The following is a 21,845-nucleotide window of genomic DNA, read 5'->3' on the forward strand; positions in this document are numbered from 1 at the left end:
AGATTGTAGGCTACATTCACAATGAAGTGGCACTATTTGTGGTTTTGAATAGTGTTGTTAGCCTATTGATTGTAGGGTGTCTATTCAGGTATGTTTCAAGCTGCCATCAAATTACATATTTGACCTTCAGTGACAATGGCCTTAATTTGCATTGCTTAGTAATAGACTTATTAAAAACTGTCCAAAATCCAATTTGGAGAGCAGTTTGCAGTTGCTGCATCATTAGTATTGAAATGCATGTAAAGACCCACCATCTGCTCAAAGTTAAACCTTTGTCACACACACAAACGCTTCTCTCTCTAAATTATCATGGATAGGAACCTAACAGATAATATTTCTTTCTTTCGTTCTTTAGCACATTGCACAATGAATACTAATTCTCTGTGGTGCCAGTCTCCATAGTCACACAGGGTGAAATACTGAAAGTTTAATCTCTGTCTTACAAAAAACGCATGCATTTGACATTCACCATTCAACAATGATGAATGATTCACAATGCACTTAAAGCAGTAGGTCTAAGGTGTTGCAAGACTTTGGGGAAGATGTTATTTCTAACACATGCAATTGCACTGTCATTCAAACTTCACTAGTCAACTTTCTGTGTCTACAATACATTCTCCATGAATAAAGAGAGGCATTGGCTGTTCAGGTAGAATCAAGATAATTAATAGCCTATAATTTAGATTTACCCCTTCTATGTAAAGCACTTTGAGTGCCGAGAAAAGGGCTAAACATGTAATGAACTAATATAAATAATCTGGACAATTCATACTAAAACAATGACATTTATATTATTACTATTACACTTAGCAATTATATTTATTTAATTCTATTTCAATTCTATTTCGGTAATATTTAAGTCACATTACAGTTTTGCATAAGGAATCGGAATATAAAATGCTTAGTTTATCTATTTCAGAGTGCCACGGTGATAGCGTCCCGTTGCCATGGAAACGACCTGCCCCTGCTCTTGCCTGTGAATTAGCTAATCAGCTAACTAGCTTAAGTGTTTTATTATTAAAGCGCTCTAACAGCCTAAATGACTGAACGAACCGAGAATTTTTAACAGAGTTTTTCGTTCTGCTGGGTGAATGTGGTTAAATGTTTTGGGCGCTAGTCTGATAGTTACCATTAGGCTATTAAGGCGAATGCTAACGTTAGCTGATATTAGTTCTATAGAACCGTCGTCATTGTGCTGCAGTGGTTATGAGTCATCTTTTGTTTGTCTCGAAGAGGACATAATAAAGCAACCTTCACAATTCAATCTTTTGGCAGCATGTTTAGAAACGATTATCAGGTACTGTGAGTGGGCACTGAACTGTAATTCTATTCTGCAATTCCTTTCAATGCTTTTCATTGTGTGTGTGTGTGTGTAGGGTGGTCTCACGGTTGACATCTTCAGTGCGCAAGGAAAAGATCCTGTGGCAAAATGGAAACTATATGGCAGGAAACCTCCTATAACTAAAGTATGTATGTTTTTCAGTAATGACAGATTTTGCCATAATGAAAAGAAGAAAATGGGATGATCCTCATGGCATGTTGTCACAAAGTCGGCATGTGTTCAATGATCTGTATCTTTTTTTCCCTCTAGGCAATTATATGTAGCCAAGACTCTAAGGCATGTCCATATAAAGAAACTGGCCTTCAAAAATAAACATAAAACAAAAAGAAAAACCTTGGGAAAAAAAGATAAAAACCTTATTCAGTGGAGTAAAGAGGGACTCACATTCATAGAGACACAGTTTGCATTGCAGAATCTGCCCTTTACAGTCTCTTGAATTGGATGATGGCTATTATTTTACAATCTCATCTACCTGAAAAATACCACAAGTAGCAGCAAAAAGAAGAACTAAACTAATACCATTCCAGAGAAACCTGCACAAACGCTTGTAACTTTAATAGTCCATGCATTGCTTTTATGTTTTTATACTGTATATGTTGAGATATCATGGGTACATACAGTGATACTACTGAGGAGGATTATTTGAAGCACCTGTCTTATTAGTTTATCTTCTCTTTGTTAACAGGTGTTTGATAAAGAAGTGAAGGGCTTTGTATACAGTCTTGAAGGCAGCAGTCAAACACACAAGATGCAGTTACCTAAGGATAGCAAGATGGCTCGTAAGTGCTGTCAAAATCAGAAGAAATCAGATTCAGTGCACTTACATTTCACATTTTATATTTATTGTTACGAATGGCTAGATTAATTTTAAATGTTACTTAAGTGTTCTAGTAAGGCCTATCATTTTTTAGGTCTAAAAAGCTAGTTTTATCTTTAAAATTAAAACTGTATTCAAACATTCGTAAAAAAAAAAAAACCTCACAGAAAATACAAAAAGCTTACATAATATATTGGTTGATTTTGGTTGAAAGTTTGAAAGTTAAGCACTTTCTTTCACTGAGCCTTTGTTGAAAGTGCCAAATTCTATTTGTGACATTTGAACCTAGATTTTTTACTGTACTTAAGCCTCTTCACAACATTGCTTTCTCAATGCAACAAAAATATTTAGTGTTATCGTATTGTCATTGATTATTGTTGAATCACCAATTATATGTCTCTTTCATATCTTAAAATCTCTTGTTTCTTGTTCCTATATAGTTGGTTTGATTCAGAAGTTTCTGATTCTACAGGTCAACATTCCTTTGGGAAAAGACTTTTCCACTGAGTTTCTGTAAGTGTTTCTTTTTAAAAATGATTTTAAAATTCAGTGTCATTGTTAACAGGTTCATCCGACATCTATCTTCAAGCTCCTGAAAACAATCTTGATGTTGCTGTGATATAGTTGAAATTCAGGGTTTATAACCATGGAGATTGAAATAATTCACACTTTCACGCATGCATGCAGATACAACTCCTACACATTCTCATTCAAACACACACAAGAAAATGATTAAAGAACTTTCCATCTGCTTCACAGAGCAAGCTATTTAGTTAACTTTGCAATGCTGTCTTCTAGAGTGACTGATGAAGAGCACCTAAAGAGGAGACTCTACTTGTCGACCGTTCATAAAGAGGTCTCAGCAACCCCGTTGCATGCGAGAATACCTTTAACGTGGCTCAAACGAAATACTGTAAGTCCTGATGATCATTATGCGCTGCTACATTCTCCACGAATGTCTGCAAATGAGCAGTCAGATCATTTTGTCTTAGCTCAGGCAGTGAGATACTTTGTAACATGACCAAAAAATGACCTGTTCTGGAGCTAGTGTGATAAGGTACTACTGTCTGTGTGCAGTGGTGTAATCTGTGTATCGATCTGGACTCCCTCACCACTGAGATATTCAAAGGGAAGCGCTTCCTGTCTCTGGATGGCATCATCATCTCCGCCTGCTGTAAGATTCGCCGCATCTTCACGATGAAGAATGAACCAGCAGACTGCGTAGATGGAGGTTGGGGAAAGCTTTTCTTGATGGATACCATTTTGTAGCCCTCTTTTTAAAGTGTTCGTATTATGCTTTTTATTTTACATTTTCGACTTTCTTTGATGTGTAATGTCGCTGTGTGTGCATGGAAAGGTTACAAAGCACAAAATCACTCCAAAGGGAGAGATTCTTAACGTAAGTGTAGGATTACAAATTTACTTTGTAATCCTACACTTACATTAAGAATATTTATTTAGGGGATGGTGATGGCGCAGTGGATAAGACGCATGCCTTTGGTGTGAGAGACCCGCGTTTGAATCCACTGTGAGACAACAATGTGTCCCTGAGCAAGACACTTAACCCCTAGTTGCTCCAGAGGCGTGCGACCTCTGATATATATAGCAATTGTAAGTCGCTTTGGATAAAAGGGTCAGCTAAATGAATATATGTAAATTTAAATGTTTAATTAAGATTTCCAATACAATAGTATTTTATATTGAGAAAGTTTATAAAGGCTGAGACCAGGAAATCTCTGCAAACGGTAGGGGTTCCCAGCAGGATATTCCTGACTGTCCCGTCTCAGTACGAGAACACCATGCCTTTCCTGTTCTCGTGTCTCACCGGGTGAAGACTCATGCTGAACAAGTTTGAACACCTGCTATTTTATTACTGAGACCAGTTGTCTTGGAGTTCTTGTCTCAGAACAAGAAGTCCTACACCGTCCTGTTCTCGTGTCTCATGCTGAGCAGGTTCCAAAACCTGTATACCTTTAGCAATGCTACAGAATCCTGCTTAAAAGATACACCCGAGTCTCCTGGTCTTTCCCACACCACACAAGAAAAAAAAGTTCACAACAGAAGTAAGCACTGTTTCTGAACTTCCTGAAACACCTTGATTGTAGTCTTCAGTTTTCGTCTGGAAACGTACATATCACAATATTCCTCATTCAAATAATTCCCGCCCAAGACATATCCAAAAAAAGTGCAGAGGCCTGGTTGAGTTAGTTAGTGGTGTGTTGAAACTCACGGTTATGGTAAGGGACGTGAAATTTCCGAAACATGCTCAAAGCGTTTGACCAATCATAACACACTGGCACAGCCAACCAATTGGTGCACATTGCACTTTTCGGAAGAAGGGGCTTCATAGAGACAGGAAATCATTAATGCATCAGCAGACTCTTAGATGATCCACATCTACCTATACTATAGGTCCTATAGGAATAAATAGGTACAGCTTATAAATAGCCACCGCTTATTGGTGGAGAGCAGACAGAGTGATGAAGCCAATCAGTATGTGTGGATGATAAGAAGGCCATGATGATGTACAGAGGCCAATGGGCAAATGTTTGGCCAGGATGCTGGGGTTCAACTCCTATTCTATTTCAATTTTTTTTATGACCACAGAGACTCAGAACCTTAGTTTAACGTTGCATCCAAAGGACCATGCTTGTTACAGTACAGTGTCCCCATCACTATGCTGGGGTGTCAGGACTACTGATCTATAGATCAGTGGTTAGGACCCACACAGACCACAGGGTAAGCACCCCCTGTTGGCCTCACTAACACCTCTTCCAGCAGAAACCTGCCTTTCCCAGGAGGTCTCCCATCCAGGTACTGACCAGGCTCAACCTTGCTTAGCTTCAGTGGGCAACCAGTCTTGGTCTGTGTCTCCAGCAAAGCATTTTTTCCCCATTCCTAGTGTATTTTTCCAATTGTTTTCAATGGGAGGGTTTTCAATTGTTTTCAATGGGAGGGTTTCAATGGGAAAGTGATCCATTACTTTGATTAGAGCACAAAGAGCACATAATCTAATGTTAAATGTAATGTTTAGCTGTGTCCTATTTTATTTTTTTTATTTTTTTTGCAAACCTGTTGCTGCATGACTTTCCTCCTATAAAAAAAATCCATAAACTTCATAAAGATTTTAAGATACTTAAAATAAGATCAGTTTCTGCAGCATGGCAAATAAAATATATATATATATATATAATTCCATTTTCTCAAAGATTGCATTATTGACTGCATTTGTTGAGCACACCCATTCAAACCTGTAGTTATAGAAAGGGAAAACATTAATTAAGTTAATTAAAAAAAATTTGACAAGCATTTTTTTCTTGAATTTATGAGAAATACGTTTAGCAATAAAAAAGCAAACTAATTAGTCACTAGTAAATAATAACCTAAAGTAGGCTATAAATAAATAAATACATTTTGTATAATTTAAATAATTATATTTATTATATGTTATATTAATGCTTAATATTAATTATACAGTCAATGTTAATAATGTAAAAATATTAATTTATACTAATTTTTCATAAAAAAAATGTACTCATATTCACTGACAACAGTGTTGCAAAAACGGCAAACCTCACAGAAAATACCTCAAATGGCTTAAATAATGTATTGTTTGCCATGGTTGAAAGTCTTAAAGTTGAGCACCTTTTCACTGTCCCTTGAAAAAGATTTAAAAAAAATTCATGGAAAGTGCCAAATGATGAGCCTTATTTTTTACATTAAACATCTCTCTCATTGCCTAAAAGCATTTACTTTTTGTATTTCACTCTAACTTTAGGTTTAGAAATAGGAAATGGTCCAAAAGATGAGATTCCCAGGAACTGTCAGTTTCCTAGTGAAGTTCAGCACGTTGTCCAGTTGGTGAACATGAAGACACTGGGACAGACTGATTTAAAGGGAGGACCTACGAATTCAGATACTGGTCAGTTCCAAGTGCAAATACTTCATCTTTCAATGCGATTTCCCTTCTTAGCTTAGTTTCTATCAATTTCTTTTTGAGCGTTTAACTCAACTGAGTCATAAAGTGATGTGCTTTTCTCCCGTTCTTTGCTAAACAGAAGGTCAGTCCCCTCTGCAGAACTCTCCTGCTATTTGCTGTCTGTTAGTTTGCTGACAAGAGACACCTCTTGCCAAGAGAGCTCTAATCATCTCTCTTTAGTCACATACCTGTCCACTCTGCCGGCCCAGTGAGACCTTCATTGCTGTTCTTAGGGCTTTTATTTATCCAGACATCTGTTGGCCTCACATCACACTGCCAGACTGCTGTCATATCACCTTTAGATTCTAGAAAAATAATCAAATAATGCCCTAGCAAGATAACAATATAACAAGCGGTCGCATGGCAAGAGGTGTTGGACTGTAATGAGATCATATAATTGTTTCTACATATACAAATATTGCAACAAAAGACTGCAATCTCTAGTTTTACATTAATTATTTTTTCCCTCTTTTATGAACAAGCAACAATGTATCAAAACACCGTGGGCCGTGTAAGAAACCGTGTAGTTGTGGCTTACAGCTTTGGATCATGAGCTGGCTGTTATGCTGAAATGACAAATGGCAGTATTCTGTGTTTTGCTGCCAGGTTGCCATGACCTTAACACTGCTTCTTCTTTTTTTTTTTTTTTTTTTTTGCAGCGTTGCGCTAAATAACAATTGAAAATATGCCAATTCCAAACCAACAGATGGCAAGGGCCTCACAATTACAAGGATTATGAATATGAAAGCAGTCGTATTGTCATATAGAAATTGTTAGAGTAAATACAAACAGAATTACATTAACTATTTTAATACATCATCACTTTGCTTGAATGGCAGATGTTAGAATACTCAGGGGTTGACTTGGGTTGAATCAATCCACCTTTGAATAGAAATAGATATAGACAAGAACCATTATTCAGATTTTATGGTTGATTTTTATAAGATAAAAAAAGGGATAAAGTATTTAGAGGCCTTAGAAATTTGCCTGGGCTATATATATATATATCATCTAGGATAAGCGTTTTGTGCATGTCTGTTTACTAGAAGAGACAGGTGGCATCAAGGCATCCATCACAAGGTGTCCTACAACCCAGGACTTCTCCCATATTGCTTTTGGTTCAAAGGTTATCGGACCTCCTCCGCTCACCGCCAGGAAGAGCAGCACATCTGCGAATCGAAAAGAAGAAAGATCCAAGTCTGAATTGAGCCTCAACATACCATCAGGCAAATACATATTTATTTATTTTCTTGACACATAACATCTAGGACCAAGTGGGAGTAATGAATATTTTAGTTCATAGATTAGATTCTAGTAATGATACATGAGCTGATGTAGTCTGGGGAAAGCAATCATTTTTGTACTATTATATTATGTTTCCAAATATAGGCCGAATTGAAAATGTACAGCCACGACCTCCACTTGAAAGGCCATCTGTTGAGAGAATGGGATCTAGGATACCACAGAGAATCCAAAATGCAAGGAGAGAAAAATCCAAGACAGGTGATTTCATTAACATATATTATATACCGAGCCTGTTGGAGCTACCACCATTCAAATAGTTGGGGTTGGGACGATTTTTTTAATTTATTTATGTGTTTGAAATGTGTCTCTTATGCTTACAGGCTGCATTTATTTGATCAAATATACAGTAAAAACTGTAATACTGTGAAATATTATTAGAAATTTAAAGTAAAGTACTGTAAAATAAATTTACAGTAACACTACTTTCTGTTTTACATAAGTATGCCACATTTGATCAAAATAATGTGAATTGAAAAACTCACCTCAAACTTTTTTCTTTTTTTTTTTTTGTAAGATGTTAGGTCACTCAGCTTTAGTTCATATGTTTTTGTGGACTTTAAAGATTCTTTTTTTATAAGAGCACTTTTAATGTTTTTCAGCATTGATGTTTTGCATTTGGCAATCAAAATGAGCACTTTTTTTTATTTTTAAAAATGTTAATCAGACAGATTCCCCCCAAAGATTCATGCTATATGTTCTCTTAAATATAATTCCTTGTTGACTTTTGAAGTTTGCTGCTACTACAAAATCATTGGATTTTATTTTAATCTCATATGTACTCCCTAAGATAAAGAAGGTGGCAAAATTAGCCTGAAGCCGAAGGGACCTGAGCTTCAAGGAAAAATTGCATTATCCTCATTTGGCTCTGATCTAACAGTAGAAGATGAATTAACCGATCCAATTCTACAAGGTGAGTCATTATGTTCATTATAGTGCTGATAATTAAACGGAAGTAACTCATAACATAAATAATACCTCATTTGTGTGGCTTGTTTAGGAGAGGTCCTCTACTATTATGTGATCTAACATGATTTTCACCTGATGGGTGATGAAATGACTTGTAATCCTGTAAACATCCTCATAGCACCACCCAGAAAACCATAGCAATTTACTAGTGACACCCTGACAACTACCCAGAACACCCTTAATAACTCATAGTTATGCCCAGACACCCACCCATTTTAATGGCAATTTGTGCACAGGAAGGCATCATTCACATTTTCTAAAGGTAGGGTTGGCAATTTCAGAGAGGCTAGCAATAGCAAGCTAGCTTCGAAAGCATAGATCCGACCCTCTCTCCTGAGTGCCCTTCTTCAAAACAGATGTGACCACTTCTATTTTTAATTGCTATCAGGATTTGAAGAGAGTTACAACCAGTATAACAAAAAGTGTTTATCAAAAACATTGCCTACCTTAGCTTTAAAGCACAGATAATGTACAAATGTAGTTTGAAAACAACTCCAATTTTAGAATAGTTTGTGAACAATTAAGATCTAAATGTAAATGAAACTACAAAATGTTTCTAAAACTAGATTTGTACATCCACCCTGATCTCTCAGAGTTCAGCTCTACTTGTCTTGAAGTACCAAAGGCCTAGCAAACTAAACATACCAAATTAGTGATTCTGGAAGCCGCCTTGATGCCAGAACTAAGAACACAAGCAGTTGTTCCACATTAACAATCCTTTCCTGCGGAGTAGGCCTAACTCTAACTTCCCTTTAGCAGAGGAAAGAGAGTTCATTAGTGGTAATGGGACATTAAGTACACTGTGTAGGTCAGAAAGAAGTCTCTGGGGTTCAGGCAAGCTTGCACCGTGGGCAATTAGAAAAGGTGATTACAATATAAGCTTGTTCAAAAACGTGCCAGGAATCGAAATATGCAAAACCCCTTGGAATGGTAAGAGCGAAGGCAACTCTTGAGAGGTGCTCTGTGAGCGTGCATGCTTTAATTAGATGAAATGATACTCTGTGAAGAGCTTAATAGAGCCTTTACATCACTTTATCTGACATGGCCATTATGTCGCCGTTTTCGTATTTCATCTCGTTTAGCTGACAACGTCATTATGATCCATGCATGTGAGCAAAACAAACAGAACAAAACGCAGGCCAATCAAAACAGCCCATTAGAGCTGAATCTCAGTATCAAAATTGTTTCTCTTAGACAGCAATGAAAATAAATGGAGACAAAGATGGAGATGGATGAAATATCAAAGACCTTAGTGATAAGTCATAAGTCTCTGCTAGACCTTCAAAAGTGTCTCAATAGTCTCAAACTGTGCTCAGAATCTTTGCAAAGATATCAGGTGAAGTCGGATTTCAATATAAACGTGATTTTTATACAATTTTATATTTTTATATTAATTGTATACCTTATGAGATACAGAAACAAATTGTTTCTATATCTCATTAGGAATCTTAGGAAAAATAAGTTTTTTACTTTTTAGCGTGTAATGTTGCTGTTTGAATATGAAAAAGGTCTGTAAAGTTACAAAGCACAAATTCACTCCAAAGGGTGTAATTTTCTATATCAGTAACACTGTTTCTGAACGAGGTGATTGTAGTCTCGAAGTTGTTGACAAACCGCAACACAATGTTCCAGCTGACCAATCAGAGAACACTATCTTTTTGGAAGGAGTGGCTTCATAGACCGGAACTGAACAGAGCATTACTGCCAGACTAAGAAGAGAGGTGCTGCAACAATGTAAAATATGTAAAAAATAATATTTTTTGAAAAATCAAGCATGAAAACCTGTTCTAGTAGACAAAATGAAGACTTTGAAAATCAAGCATGATAGGTCCTCTTTAAATGAAACAGCTACAAAAGAGCAACCACTGAGCAATAAAAACAGTTATTTGCTGTAATATGACATTGTTTTCATCTAATAGTTCACAAAAAATTATGAGAAATGTAGTGTCATCTGTATGGCCTGTGCATTTGTCGTGGATGATGATAGTCATCAACCTGAGTAATTTAAAGCGCTGAACAATTTGTTCTGCTTTCCGATGCCCTTTATTTGTCCTTGTCTCTAGGTACGAGAAAGTACAACTCAGGTTCACAGTTCACACAACTTCACAGCGGTTTAGTCAGACTTTTTGCTGCTGTGCATTTTGCTGAAGTAGATCAAAGCTCTGTAGACTCACACAGCAAATTCATCACTTGGTCTCTGCGGTGTCTTTTGCTCCCTGCTCTCTGGGTGTCTTCTCTTTAGTATGAGGGCATGCAGACCCCACAGGCACACATCGCCCGTCTGAATTATGATCTTACTGTACCATTGCTCCCTATCTACTAATGATGCTGTTTTTGTGTCAGTGGGAAAGCCAGAAATCCCACCCCCAACCTCTCCCCTTCTCCCGAACCCACACACACACACTGGCAAAGTTAATACTATTTTCCCTTTATTCTCTTGGGACCGCACATGTATATTCCTGCCATCCACATCTTTCAAATATTATTTTAATGCATCTCCCCCATTTATGTATATTTTAAGGTACCATTAAAGCATAATGCTGCAGTTATAAAATACAGCACAAATGAAAGAGGTTGGACGTATCCTATAAATTCCTACTCACACACAGTTGGCAAGCGAATCTCAATCTCAATCTTCAAGGTTTCTGGTTCTGCTCTTATTTGCATATGCTCATTAAAATGAACGCAAGGCGAGGAACATGAGTGCCAGTATAAAAAATGAAAGACGAAACATTATGTTTAGTAATTAGATCTTCATTGTTGATCTTTATAGAGACAGTAAGTCAATGGAAAAAAGAGGAAGTAGTAATTGTTTTCTCAACGTTATTACCATTGTTTTCAATTGGCTTTTTTACAGATAAGTTCTACTTAAATAATTAAGAAAATTTAGCGTCTTAGCCTGCCAGAATGGGCGTGGCTTAGCGTATATAAGCGGGGCATGGAGGCTGTCTCCCAGGTTTTTATCGACTATAAGCTATAAGCCCATTCTGGCGGACTAAGCCAGACAGAATTTCGGACCAAAATACTAACACATATATCAAGTACAGCACATTTAAAATTGCAACAAATGGTGGTTACCTGTAAATTCATATTTCTGCAGACTGTGCTTCTAGTGCGGATACATCTGGGTCAGCCTTCAAGCCTCCATGTGCTGCTTCACCTCCAGACCGTGTGCTGACTACAGATGACGCTGACATTTGTGACACAGAAACCGAGCTCTCTCTCTGTGACGAGGAATACGAAGAGGAAGTCTTCACTTTCTCTTCATGCCCTCACTCAGCCAGACGGAATCAGGCTAGCAGCAACCCTGTTGAGGATTCGACCTTTGGCCTTAAAGGTCACAAGCTGGTAACTGAAGGAGAGCGCAAAGATGCACGTCTGGAGGATGATTTCGTGTGTAGTGAAAGTGAAGAGGTATGAACACAGACAACTCACACAATTTAAAATGCAGAGACAGCAATACATTTATGGCTTTGGAAATAATTGATTTAACAACATGCAATTAAAGGGTTAGTTCACCCAAAAATGAAAATTCTGTCAGTATTTACTCACCCTCATGTTGTTCCAACCCCGTAAGACCTTCGTTCATCTTCGGAACACAAATGAAGATATTTAAGATATTAAGATCGCTCCTGCATACTAGTCCATAGGCTTCTTGAGGGAATAACACTTGCTGGCATCTAAAAGTCATTAAAGTCATCGTTAAAATAGTCCAAGTGACTACAGTGGCTCAATCTTAAGTTTATCAAACGACGAGAATACTATTTGTGCACCAAAACAAACAAAAATAACGCCTTATTTCAAATATTTACTTCCTTCTCTATGGGCCTGTTGTCAGTTAACGTAGTGTGATAGCGCAGAGCTACGTCACACGAAGGCTCACTATTGGCCGACGCTGGTCATGTGTGTGATGCGTGTGACGTACAATAACAGAAGCTTACGCTATTAAACTAGTAACCTGACTCAAGGCAGAGAGAGAAAAATAAACGAATAGTTGAAATAAAGTCGTTATTTTTGTTGTTTTTTGCGCACAAAAAGTGTTGTCGTCGTTTGATAAACTTAAGATTGAGCCACTTGGACTATTTTAACGATGTCTTTAATGACTTTTCGTGGCCATCAATTGTCATTCCCTCAAGAAGCCTATGCAGGAGCGATCTTAATATCTTAAATATCTTAATTTGTGTTCCGAAGATGAACGAAGGTCTTACGGGGTTGGAACAACATGAGGGTGAGTAAATACTGACAGAATTTTCATTTTTGGGTGAACCAACCCTTTAACAGATTTCAAAACATTAAGAAAGTTGCTCAAGTATTTTGAGTATTTAATCTACTGGGTTAACAAGAGCGGCTAGCAGAGCTCCACAACTGATAATTAGAGCTTTATTGTGTACAAAATACATTTAAAAAGTTAAGTAAGCTTTTGGTCTTGTCCTACTCGGCTTATGAAATCACTAAGAAAAAAAACCCGCATAGTTTCTGTCGGATTGGTTGAGTCAAATTACCACTTGAAATTTGAAATTAAGTTGAGATATGTCATTTAATTCATTATTATACAAAATAGACTGACAGACAGAGATAGATACAGTAGATAGATGCCACGGATGCATGTACTGTAGACATATGCAACCACAACATCAGAAACAATTCCTCAACTCCTCAACAATGTTGTCTGCATTCTTTCCTTTCCAAGTTTCCTCTCAAGGACGCACAATCTAGTGGAATCAGCTGTTAATGATACACACACAACTTGATTGTTCCCCCCAGGGTCCTTGCCACTCTGTTAAGTCAATAAAGAAAACCATCAGTTTCTTTCAGTTCAGTTAATTTCTGACGAGACAGCATTGAGCTCCAAGGTGCTCCTGGGTTCTGCGTCCAGTGAGAGGATCATCATTCATTTATCTGCAGTCTGTTTCGTCTCCTCTTGGGAAATCATTCTCATCTTTGCCATACATATGTTCTGCAGCACTTAATTAGAGATTTTTGATTGATATCACTGACAGATTTATTTGTTGTTTATTTCCCCTTCCGTTCCCGCCCTTGATTTCTTTTCTTTTTTTCATCTTCCAAAAAGCAGGTGTCTGCATTTGTCTACTTATAACTAATGGGAGTTTAAAAAATAAATAAATAATGACTTGTTTGAACATTCTGAACATTATGTTTATGTTATACCTCTATAACTTGCACCTGTGTGATATTAAATCATTTCCACTGGAAGCAGAGGTGATTATATTCGCCTAATGACTTCCATTAATGCCACAGAGTTGTCAAAAGAAGATAGATGAAGGAATAACATATTGAAATTCATCTGTAACACATCTTAATAACCTCTAAACACCCTGAGAACATTCACTTTCTTGTATAACCTGCCTAGCTTTAAATAAATTCACTGCAAATAGATATAGGGCCGCACCAGACTGATGCGTGTTTACAGCACTACTCATGGTGAGAGGAGATGACACTTTTAGTTTTTTATCCTAATAAATGCTAAAATATTAAACTGGTCCCTCCAGGGGATATGAAGATGTAAAGAAAGAAGACAAAAACTCAGGCTGATCTGATGGCTCGGCCGGCCGTGCCCTTTTAGTGAGGTTGTCATCATTAGTGTGAAGCTAGCTGTTTAAGACCATTAGTGTAGATCAAAGCCTCACTAGTTTAAAGACCTTATCTGTTCCAAAACAGAGCAGAGACAGACAACTTTCCGGGTACAGTGTCGTCCTGATTAATTACAGGTAACTGTGATGTTACCCCGCCCGCGCCAGACTGTCTCGCGTTGTGGCTATTAATGCGTTTCATCTGTGACAGCGTTGGCGTTCGTTCGTAGCTCTGAGATCCTTGCACGAGATTTCATCATTCTCTTTATGACTCCATCACAAGTTTGTTGTTAAAATTGATATTTGTAGTTTGAGAAATTTGATTTATTAATGCCTTTCCTTCCATATGTTAATATTCGAGGCTGAAAGAAGATAACTGAACGGAGTGCCCGTTAGTCATCTCGATATTTCATAACTAGTGATGATTGCTAAGGGAATTTATTTTTATTTTAAATTAAGCCTTAAGTATCAAACTTCAGTGCATAACTCTTTATACTCATAATACTTTATTATAATAAGAATCAAATCTTTTTTTCTTTTCACAGGATGAAATGCAGGCAGAGTTCCTCCATAGATGTGCAGTCCATTCCATTACTGCTCCCCCACCACCTCCTTCAATACAAAAACACACAGTCCTACCAGAGTTCTCTTATGAGCCAATTAAGACTCAGACCTCCACAGTCCGGCATGTCTCTAAAGGACCAAAGAAGCATGAACCCATGCGAATAGCACCAACCCGCTGTCTCTCACCGAGTACCTCCAGTAGAGTGGATCGGTCCGAGGCTGGCAGACCACTGCCTGATGGAGATACCAGAATATCTATCAACAGAGCGTCTGTGCGAGAGATCTCACTGAACAATTCTGGGCTCCCAAAGGTGAGCCTGTTTACTTGTCTTGACTGTTTTTGGGTTTTTTTTTTCATTCCAAAAAAAAATCAGCGTGGTCTAATAAAATCAAATCAGCATTATGTACACAAAAAAAACATTTCGAAAAATGTCGAAAAAGTCAATGGCGTCCAATGTTGTTTAGACTTAACATTCTTTAAAATATCTAATTTTGTGTTCTGCAGAAAAAAGTTGCAAGAATAATTGGGTTTTGTGGAGTGAACCCACACAAATCACATTGGCTGTGTTCATGTGGATGAAATGTTTCTTAAACGTAGCAAGCATTCAGGGTTAGAGGGGATCAAATCAAGCACATACTTCAGCTGAATTAGTGCACTCCAGCAGAGTGGCTTGTTTATGAGGGTCTCTGTTTCTTATTGTAATTTCAGAACTGGTGTGGTTCTTATCCTCCCCAGTGACTGGAAATTTGAATCCATTTCAATCCATTCAGATTGAGGGGAGTGGGTTGTGTCCTTGTAATGCAAATGGATTGGACATAATATTCTTTTGTCTTTGTGATTTTTTTTTTAGCATTTTTTTAAGGGTTTTGAACTCCCAGAGGAATGTTTTTGCTCAGAGGTCGCTCTTTCTTAGCTCAGGGGTTATGTTACAACAAAAATACTTTGCCTCGGACATTTGACCTATATAGAAATAGACACAAATGAGACAATGGAGTCATGAGTCAAAACTTTGGAGTCTTAATCAGTGGGACTTCACCAATATTGATGTACTAATGTGATCCTATAGATATATATAGGTAAAGGAACTAATCAAAAATGAATATTTTGTATTTACTCACACATTTTGAAACACTTGCAGGAATAATCTACTCCCCTCTATTGTTTGATGTATGCGGACCAAATACTAAAAAAAGAAGATATTATTTTTTAAAAATCTATTTTTTCCAAATTCCATACAATGAGGTGTAATGTTCATTTTGACTTCTGCTATATAGACAAAAATGTTGTGTTTAAAATATCAGAATATTAAAATAACTGATTTTTTCGATAATCCCGAAAAGCAGTACACTCTAAAAAATGCTGGGTTGTTTTAACCCAATTTTGGGTCAAATATGGACAAACCCGAAATGTTGGGTTAAAAATGTAATGTAAAAAATTAACCCAACGGCTGGGTTAGTCCATATTTGACCCAAAGTTGGGTTAAAACAACCCAGCATTTTTTAGAGTGTAGATTTCAGCAAAATCTATATTTTCTCTCCATTTCATCTCATTGAAGGCTTGGAGAAACATCTAGGAAATCAAAGAGAACTCATTAGTGTTCTTTCCTCTCTTAGATGTTGGAACATGTTTGTTAAACAGAAACTAAAACTGGTTCAAGCATTGAGCACAACTACCAGACTCTCCCCGCAGGTCTGAAATTGGTGATTAACTAAATGGTTTAAATAGAGTTTGATGTGGGAATGACTGAGGATCATTACGTTGCCCAATAACACTACTTTCCCCCATTTAAACATGGGACATAACTGATGCTGCTGAAGTTTCTGGAAGGTCGCTCCTAAATCCAGGTAGGACTTCATATAAGTAGATTTCTAAGCAGCAGGCAGCCACCCTGCTGATGTCTTGGCCTTAATGGGGGTGCCAATTAGCTTGTGAGCTATGATTGATTGCTTGCTAATTAGCTATACCCAGTAACGATTTGTCTCACTGCAAAGTGGCACTGATGAAGTAATGAGATTTTTGGGCTTTACAGGTTAGTGTCGATTGGAGAGTTCAACCTTTGGGCTCTAGCAGGTGTGATCTGAGGAGAGGTCAAGGTCAAGAGGATGAGGATGAGGATGAGGAAGATGAGCTACGGATATTGGCAATTTTGAAGAGAGAGCAGGAGGAAGAAGGAGATGGAGACATGGGGAGCCCAGGCCTTAGTGCATCACAGGTAGGAAATTCATATATCAACCTAAAATCAATATTATCAATATAATTATTTTATCTATTTTTATTTTTATTTTAATGTAAATATTTTAAATATTACCAGAAATGTTTAATTTAATATACAAGCTATTCTAATTTCTGTTCATCAAAGAATGCTGAAAAAATATATCAAAAATATTGAGCAGCACAACTATTTTCAACATAGATGATAATAAGAAACATTTCTTGAGCAGCATTTTAGAATGATTTCTGAAAAATCATGTGACAATAAAGACTGAAGAGTTTTACTTTATTTTTGATCAAATAAATGCATTCTTGGTGAGGAAAAAAGACCCAAATTCCATATTTTTCTGCAGTTGTGTGTATAAATATATAAAATGGGCAACCGGGAGTCTTGATTATACTAAAAATACTTTCTGTTTGCAATACTTCTAACTTGACTGATATGACACAACATATTTCCAGGTCTTGTGCGATTCAATCATATATTAAAAACACAATACCAGTAAATAAACACTTTTATTCTTTTAGGTTCACCACTGCAACATAAGTCTGAGTGGAAGCAGCGATGACACCTCAACCTGGACTCAGTGTATTCCATTGGTGGGCTAACAAACACACACACACTATCTTTGTGAGAACTCTCCATATAATGTTTTTTTATACTGTACAAATTGTATTTTTTATCGCCTTACACTAACCCTACCCCTAAACCTACCCATTACAGGAAACATTCTGCATTTTTACATTTGCAAAAAATAAATAAAATCTGTATGATTTATAAGCATGTGCACCCATGGGGACCTCAATTTAGGTCCCCATAGTGACACGAGTCCCCTTGAGTCTGTGTGCATTCAGGTTTAAGTCCCCTCTGGGATAGAAAAACATGTACACACAAATACACACACACAGAGAGGACAGATTGGGAAGGTCTAAATTCCTCCTTCATCATTAGGCCTCTCAGTTATCCCGAGTAATTTGTATGGATGAACTGTAGCTGGCGGGCAAATAACAGAGTGAATATTAAAAACTGGTTTCCTATAAAGAAGGGCAATCAAACAGTTTATATAAAAAAAAACCCACTAATTAGAGTGAAATAAACTCTCATGGCATTGCAATATCAGACCCTATCCATCAGTTGTTGATGTGGTTGTCGTCTGTTGATTAGAAAGATATGCAGCAACTGCTAATCATGCCTAGTGTGCCTGGTATTGAGAAACTGCAAAGTCCTTGAGATTGTGAAAACATAGCAATACTGCCACCATCAGGTTAGAACAACTTGCACAATACTCAAGTGCTTCTCAACTGATTTTGCTGCAGGACCCAGATTTTACATTGTAACATAATTTATCTGGCAGAAGAAGTAAATGAAAATGTTCTTAAAACCAAACACCAAAATGTATCAGTTCTGCATAGACCCACCAATATGCAACATTATTAAAGTGACACATGCTGAATTGGACAACTGACAATTTAAAGGGATAGTTCACTTTGAAATTATTTTTTGGTATGTTTTAGCTTACCTCAAGGACATCCAAGATGTAGGTGTCTTTGTTTCCACAGTAATTTAAATTTTTAGGTCAAACCGTTCTTGTCTGTCAGTCATATAATGGAGGTCTATGGTCACCACCTCAAAGAGCATGCACAGAGAAGTCCAAATTAAACAGGATTTTATGACTCGTAAATGTAAGTACACATTGATGGCCTAAGACACGAAACGAGCGGTTTGTGTAAGAAAACGAACAGTATTTATATCGTTTTTACCTCTTGTAATCACAGTCACGTTTAAGTGATCTGAGGGTGAGGGCGCTTCTATCTGCACAAGCAACCCAAAGTGAACCCAAGGTGGACCCCATAAACCTCCATTATATGACTGACAGACAAGAACGGTTTGACCTAAAAATATCCAAATTGAAATTACTGTGGAAACAAAGACACCTACTTCTTGGATGCCCTTGAGGTAAGATAAAACATATCAAAAATTAATTCTCCAGCCTAACACATGGAACGACATTAGTAACAGACCTGCAACCCGATTTTGATTTAGGAGCCACCAGTTGAGAACCAAACTATAGAGGCTTAATTCATTATTTTACAGCAAGGTATACAGTTATCCAGAACATATTATATTTTCCAACTAGACTGGAGCTAATAGTGGGAAGAAATTACCCCTGAACCAGACTACTTATTTTCTCTGTGGTTTACAGCCAGTGGATCAAGGCCAGCACTATCAGAAAGAAATGAACCCTCTTCTTCACTCTAATCCCAGGTAAGAGAAAAATACGGGGTTTTAGTTTCACTGCGTCTGTAAATTTCTGTTTAACTCTAAGCTCTTAAGTGTTGAAGCTCAGTCGTGAATGAGTCATTTCAGGAACTTTATCATGCAAATTCATAAGAGAACTTTTGTCAGCCCTCAGGCTCATGCACTTTCAACAATTCAGACTTCTAAAAAGTGTTAACGAAATGTGATCGGAATAGGGTAGCTTTTGGGTACTGAACATTTTGATGTTTTTATTGACAATTTTATCCAGTGGTTCCAGGGTACTAAAATAACTTTTGAACATCAAAGCATAAAAAAGAAAGCATGTGTTGTGCTCCACAAAATTTGATGCCAGTCTTCAAACGATTTGGCTGCCATTCAGTATATGATGAAACTGTCAGAGTGTCTACATTACAGAGCATTGCAACTTTTCTCAAAATTCTCCTCATTCTCCTCACTCCTCACTTGAGAAATTTTAATAATAACAATAATAATAATAATACATTATTAACTATTAAAACCTATAAAGATATATCAGATAAAAATCAAAGAATAAAGGACCTATTTAATAATGAAAACATAGATTAGGATAACTAATTAATAATTTTATTATTATAATACAATTATAAAATAATATTAATATTGTTATTATTATATTTATTTTATATTTTATCATTAATAATATTTCATGAAGTTCACAAACAAAATTATTATAAATAATAACAAACATTATTATTATTATTATTATTAGACACTGTAAAAAAAATTCATGATTTGATATTTTGTCAAATCAACTTAAATAATTTATCTGGTACAGATAACATATTATTTTGAGTTTCTGATGATTAAATCAATCTCTTTCATTGTATTAACTCAATTTTTCCATTTCAATGAACTTAAAATTTTAAGGCAACCAGGTTACTTCAATTTTTTAAGTTAAACCTACAATTTTTTTTTTTACAAGTCATAAGTATATTAATAAATACATTTTTAAAGATAAAAATCAACAAAGAAAACCTATTCTGTAATAATTAAAACATGGTTTATGAGGAAACTAATTCAATGTAGGACCTTTAAATGTAAATTAACTGATTATAAAAAAAAACATTGGAGGTCATATTATTATTTATGTACATATTTTGTACAATCCCACAGCATAACTATGGCTAGTTTCCGACGCAAAACTTTTCCTGTCAAGGGATGCTGCCCACACTGCCACGCCTCGGTGATTAATTAAGCATGGTTGTCAGGGACAATGAATTACCAGGAGTTATGCATGTGCTCAGAGGCTTGCATGTGTCACCTAGCTGTCACCGCTGTTGCAGAGCTCACTGGGAGGTCATCATCCACCTCCCTCCCGTCCCACCAGGGAGCCTGTCCATCAACACCACATGGTGCCTTGAAAAAGTGTCATGTAAATGAGAGAATATGAAAGCGAGAGACATGCAGAAGGGGGGTCTTTCATTCACAATAAGATGTAACTTGTTAGCGGCAGAGCAAGAGTTTCAAACATGGGCTTTGGTACAGTTTCATACAATGATTCCAAAAGCTTCAATATATAATAAAACTATATATCATATATCATAGTGTGTACATATAATATAATTTAGTTTTAATATTAGGACACATGCTCATGCCCCATTAAAGAGCTGTTTTATTTTAATATTTGAATGGTTATATGGTTAACCCTCTTATAGAGAATGGATGGATGTCCTTAGCCCTCCGATAGTTCATCCAAATCAACAGATGGCCGATGAAAAAGGAGATCACAAGGGCTCAACCAGAGGTAAGACACCAGAAAAGTCCACATCCTGGGTGCATATGCTTTGTTGCTTAAAATATATCATGATCTAAATTTCACTTGCACAGAAGATTTGTGCTCACGCTCATGATTGATATTTCCTTCATCTAAAACCCACAGTGATATATCTTCAACAATACTAAAACAGCAGGGTATTAAATTGCAATCGTTACTGCTCAGGAAGAAGAGATTTCATCTAGTTTATACACTATATGGGGTAAATTGTCACAATGCGAACCTGCTATTGAATTGCCTATGAGAAATCATTGAATGGCTGTAAAAAGTAAAACAATTTTGAAAATAAATGGAGAAATGGAAAGGGTAACATACATAAAAAATATGAAAACACATATAGAGATAAGTATCTATTTTATTTTGTGTAATTGAACTTTTGACTCAAACCTTTGTAACAAGTTCCAAACTTTCACTGACTTTATTTTCTTATCTTTCTATTCGTAACTTTTTTCTCCATGCTATCCACAGGGTCTATGTTACACGACAACAGTGGAGAGGAGGAGTTTCTCAATTTAATGTATGATTCCTGCCTCAACTGTTACTTTGATCCACAATCAGGGAAATATTACGAACTGCTCTGATCCCGAGATGAGCAACATGTTGATCAATACTGCCACTTTGTATGGTTTTAATTCAAGCACTGCTCAACAATTTATTTAATGAGTGTATATTTCTTGTACCTGTTTCTAATGTAATATAGATTTTTAGTAATCAATTCATATTCAAGCTTGTTTGAGCTCATAACTGAAAAGTTAATAAACCATATGATTGAATCCATTTCAGAGGTTAGTTCCAACTTTTTATTCAAATGTATAGAATTTTTAGACGACACTAACTTAAATTGAAGATTCATTGTTTTCTAATTTAATCCAAAGGTTTTAAATTAATCTAAATGTTTAATTAAAATTAACATAGAAGCAAAGCCACTACAATAATAAGACAATATCTGTCTGCAACAAGTTCTGCAACCTTTAATGTTGACGGAAGTAGATCGCG

General features: G+C 36.5%; 1 protein-coding gene across 1 annotated transcript; it reads left to right on the plus strand.

Annotated features, from left to right (window-relative positions):
* The first annotated feature begins 954 nt into the window (after window positions 1-954).
* cfap20dc (CFAP20 domain containing) lies at window positions 955-21,807 on the plus strand. Its single transcript, XM_039647312.2, has 17 exons — window positions 955-1,297; window positions 1,377-1,466; window positions 2,028-2,121; window positions 2,600-2,672; window positions 2,958-3,072; window positions 3,237-3,390; window positions 5,938-6,081; window positions 7,185-7,364; window positions 7,528-7,641; window positions 8,231-8,353; window positions 11,510-11,823; window positions 14,546-14,875; window positions 16,595-16,777; window positions 17,305-17,376; window positions 18,981-19,042; window positions 20,731-20,819; window positions 21,318-21,807. Exons 1-17 carry the CDS (start codon window positions 1,277-1,279, stop codon window positions 21,428-21,430), a joined length of 2,271 nt encoding a protein of 756 aa, XP_039503246.2. The 5' UTR covers window positions 955-1,276; the 3' UTR covers window positions 21,431-21,807.
* The last annotated feature ends 38 nt before the right edge of the window (window positions 21,808-21,845 follow it).

Source organism: Pimephales promelas, chromosome 8, assembly GCF_988280905.1.
Source record: "Pimephales promelas chromosome 8, fPimPro1.hap1.1, whole genome shotgun sequence".
Taxonomy (NCBI): domain Eukaryota; kingdom Metazoa; phylum Chordata; class Actinopteri; order Cypriniformes; family Leuciscidae; genus Pimephales; species Pimephales promelas.

Excerpts from the sequence above, each read along its gene's own strand:
- cfap20dc (XM_039647312.2), top strand. The coding sequence starts at position 1,277 with ATGTTTAGAAACGATTATCAG. Across the intron at positions 1,467-2,027 it reads GGAAACCTCCTATAACTAAA|GTGTTTGATAAAGAAGTGAA; the intron begins GTATGTATGTTT and ends CTTTGTTAACAG. Across the intron at positions 3,391-5,937 it reads AGCAGACTGCGTAGATGGAG|GTTTAGAAATAGGAAATGGT; the intron begins GTTGGGGAAAGC and ends CTCTAACTTTAG.